General features: G+C 51.0%; 1 protein-coding gene across 3 annotated transcripts in view; it reads right to left on the minus strand.

Moving 5' to 3' along the window:
• TOM1L2 (target of myb1 like 2 membrane trafficking protein) overlaps positions 1-3,973 on the minus strand; it is a 137,519-nt gene that overhangs the window by 44,230 nt on the left and 89,316 nt on the right. For all 3 annotated transcript variants that reach the window (XM_023514005.1, XM_003791034.3, XM_003791035.3), the window contains 2 exons: positions 2,292-2,426; positions 653-811 (listed from right to left, as the gene is read on the minus strand). In XM_023514005.1, the coding sequence (XP_023369773.1) occupies positions 653-811; positions 2,292-2,426 (294 nt within the window). The remainder of the gene's footprint in view (positions 1-652; positions 812-2,291; positions 2,427-3,973) is intronic.

Here is a 3,973-nt window from a genome sequence, read left to right on the forward strand (position 1 = left end):
ACACAACGCCTGGCCATTTTTTGGTTGCAGCCATCATTGTTGTTTGGCGGGCCTGGGCTGGGGATTCGAACCCGCCACCTTAGGTATATGTGGCTGGCGCCTTAGCCGCTTGAGCCACAGGCGCTGAGCCACAGCTGACATTTCTTACAGCACAGATCTAGGTCTGCATGACAGACAAGGCCTTTTGCAACTCAGCTGTGCCCCTATGTTTTTGGCTTCATTTTCTGCCACTATTTCCTCCCTGGCCCAGGCCTTCCATATGCACCTGTTCTCCATTCAAGCCACCTGCTACTCCCTGAGCGAGCCTTGTGCCTCCCCCATGCCCATGCCACTGCCGTGCATGAGGCCTTGCCTGAAAAGCCCCACTCCTGTTTCAAAACCCTCAGCAAGTCAGCCCCCTTGAGTGCCTTCCAGGCCTTGCTTAGCTCAGGGCTCACAACACTGAGCGCTCGGCTCTGCTCCCTGCCGTGGTATGAGCATACTAAATTGTGACTACCTTGGCATCTGTCTCCCCCAGAGATTGAGCCCTTCCATCACTATGTCCCTAACACCTAGTGCAGAGCCTGCCCTAGGGTGGTCTCTATCTGTATCTCCTGGAAAGATGAATGAGGACAGTCAGCTGGTCTGCTACGGCCCAGATGTATGCAAGTACCTGTTCTGAATTGGCTGTGATGGGGCCAGTCACACTGAGCGCTGGGGCCTGTGGAGCAGAGTACGGAGCAGGAGGAGGCGAGGAATAGGAGCTGGCACTCGTCCTCTGCTGTGACTGGGACCTGGGCATGGTCGCGGCTGGATCCACTTCAGGGACGCTCTGGTACAGTAACAACAAAGTCCTCTGTTCACTTGGGCTGCCTGTACCACTGGGCTGGGCACTACCCCACCCTGGGTGGCATTTGTTGTTAGAGTTGCCTGTGGAGAGGGCAGAGGCGCAGCTCCACTGCCTCCCTGGAGAGGCTCAGAACTCCGAGCTCAGCCTCTCCATCCGGGAAGTGGGCTGCTGCCAATGGCTCTTCTTTCTACTTACCTCATAAGGACTGTGCGCTAGACAACCAAAGTGACTGTGAAGGCAGCACCAAGGGAGCTCTGTGAGTCTCTGCTCACGGTTCCCACTTTTAGGACCACTAGGGATCCAAGTGAAGGGAGGGCTGTTATTAGGTTTTTGCTAATCATGAATCCTTATTTAGTACCATAAGATTACATTTTGGCCTTTACAAGTAGACTAATATAAATAGTAATTATGCAATTTACCAAATGTTCTTTGTAATTATAGGAACAACAACAATGCTCCGTGTCATTATTAGAAGAATAAACCAGGTTATGTGTATTTCACGAAGTATAGCATGCGGTTTGGAGGGATTGTGATGAGAATAACGTTTTGGGAAGTGTGGCTCCTCGTGCTTTCCCGTCGGCATCTCAGATAACTTCTTCAATATCAACTCACCTGTTCCCACAAGAGACACACACAGACACACTGTCCTTCTTGAAGCCCACATTTCAGAGATGGGCAGTGGGGGCCAACAAGGTGAAGTGTGTTGGGACAAGGTGCCTCTCCCAAATCCTGGAGCTTTCCTGGTCTCTCCCTGGGCTAGGAATGGAGCTGATCCCAGCCACTGGCTCCCCCTCAATACCGTGAATGGCAGGGCTGCACACTTTAACCCTGGAGCATAGAGCTGCCCCGCATGGTGCTAAGTTACTGTCTGTGCTGTGAAAGGTTCAGCAGATGCCACTACATGGTCCTTTCCTGGGCTTTGAATTCCAAGGCTTATGGAATTCGAGAACATCTGGATTGATGCTAAATGCTCAGAGCTTAAAATAAATTTTAGATTCAATTGATTTTACCACTGAAAAGCTGCTCTTTGCCTCACGAGTGGTGTCAACCCACCACTGAGGTGTCTGAGGTGCTCTGGTGCTCTACGGGAAGGAAGGCTGGATTCTCACACCTGAGTCCAGAAGCCTCTGAAAAGCAGGTGCCAATGGGAAGGCCTCGCCCAGACAGCCATCTTCAGGAAAACTCTGAACTGATCCCACTATTCTATTCTTCCACAGTCAGTGTGAAAACAGGGATAGGTTGGGGCGGGGGAGACACTGCTGCCACTTAATCACCAGTCAGCCAGCTGTCTCACTCCTCGTTCCCCTTGTTATTAAAAAGGAATGCCCTAGAGCTTTAAGAAAGCCTGATGACAAGCTGAATAATTCAAAGGGAGCAGCAGAAGGGTAGTGGCAGCACTGGCCTGGCTCAGCTGGCCTGCTCTGCAGAAGGTCCTTCTTGAAAGTGCCAGCTGGAAGCTTACCCGCTGCGGTGTATGTATGGGAGACAGAGCATCCAAGTCTGCCATGGGGAATTCAACCCCTCTCCTCTTCAGCTCCTCATATATGTGGACGACACCAGTGAGGTCAGGGCTGCTTCGAAAGGCATCAGCCCAGGCCTGGGGGACAGAAGGCGGCCTGTTAGGAAGCATGTCTCTTCAAGGGTTGTCACACTGCCAGAAACCCAAAGCATCCCACACCCCTCCCAGGATCACTGCTCTCCTCCACAGACGTCAACTGCACCGGCACAGCCTACGCCGCCTATTCCCTTCCTGTCCTTCTGCAACTGCTGCCACGATGCAGCTGGTGAGATGCTGGCTGTCACTGCTGCTGGTGAGCGTGAGAAAAACACAAAACTTAATTCACCGTGTATTTCCTTGGAGAAGAGAAGGAGAAATAACACCTAAGCACCGCAGTTTGCCCTAAAAAGCAGGCATTTTCCTAATCTCAAGGAAATCAATTGCTAGGGCTGTTTAGCTGAAGGGAGTAGAAGGTGCAGCCCGTCACCAGGGGCAGGAGAAGGAGCACGGGTGTGATGGGTGTGTGCTCAGTCATTAGCTCACTCTGCTGAGATGATGTCCATTAGTGGAACTGGGAACCACAGGCAAACTGAGCAGAAAGGAGAGGAGAAACTGCTATGTAATTTGAAATCAAGGCTAATTTTCAGGTTTCCTCAGTTGATCAGAGACCACTAAATCTGAGACTGCCCAGCCCAGCCCCATCAGTGGCAGGTGAGATGATTGTGGGTCAGGACCAGGACAGCCTGCTGGAACCCAAGATGTGGGCCCGAGGCCCACGGGTGCTGCCCCCTACCCCAGGTTCCCTCCATCATGTGTGCTGCCAACAATGTAAACAGACATGTGCCAAAAACAATGGAAAGCATGGCCACTCAATTCCCTTAAAATGGAAATGCCATACAGACAGGAAAGAGCAAAAATTTTAAAAGATTATAATTTTCGTTGACTCATGAAACTCTTAAAATTTTTTTTAAGAATTCTGTTCTTTGGAAGCTACAGAATATATCAGAAAAAGAAATATCCAAAAGGTTCCCCAGAGATGGGGCCCAGACCTTCCCATGCTGTCTCCGTCATTGTACGTACCCAGAGGAGGAGGCAGAGCTCTTGTGCTCACAGCCGCATTTCCAAGTCTGTCATCATCACAGCATTTAACTGTCTCCCTGGTTCCTGCAATGTGTTCCAGCCAATCCTGAGGCAGCCACAGAAACCCTATCTCTAACCAGCAGACCCACGTGAAGTTAAAAGGTCAGTTTCCCAAAAGCCTTCTTAATTACAAACAATGCGTCTAACTTACTACAAATGGTGCTCTCAGCCTGGCTTGCCTTCACACAGTTATTTAATTTGCATGCTCAGGGATTTAGCGCCACTGGATCCGGACACTCTGTCTTGGCCAACACTTCCTTCTGGATTCTGAGGAAGGTGAGGAAGGTGTGGTCCAGTGCTGTCTGGAAGGCAAGCTGGAGAGGAGGCTCCGTGGGGAGTGCCCGGAGCCCCACCCAGGCTCTGGGGCTGCCCTGGAGTCCTGTGACTCTAGCCAAAGAATACTCTAGCACAGTAGTTCTCAACCTTCCTAATGTCGTGGCCCTTTAGTACAGTTCCTGTGGGTTGCGACCCACAGGTTGAAGACCATTGCTCTAGCATTTTAGTTT

This window comes from Otolemur garnettii, unplaced genomic scaffold, assembly GCF_000181295.1.
Source record: "Otolemur garnettii isolate 467f Iridium unplaced genomic scaffold, OtoGar3 scaffold00046, whole genome shotgun sequence".
NCBI lineage: Eukaryota > Metazoa > Chordata > Mammalia > Primates > Galagidae > Otolemur > Otolemur garnettii.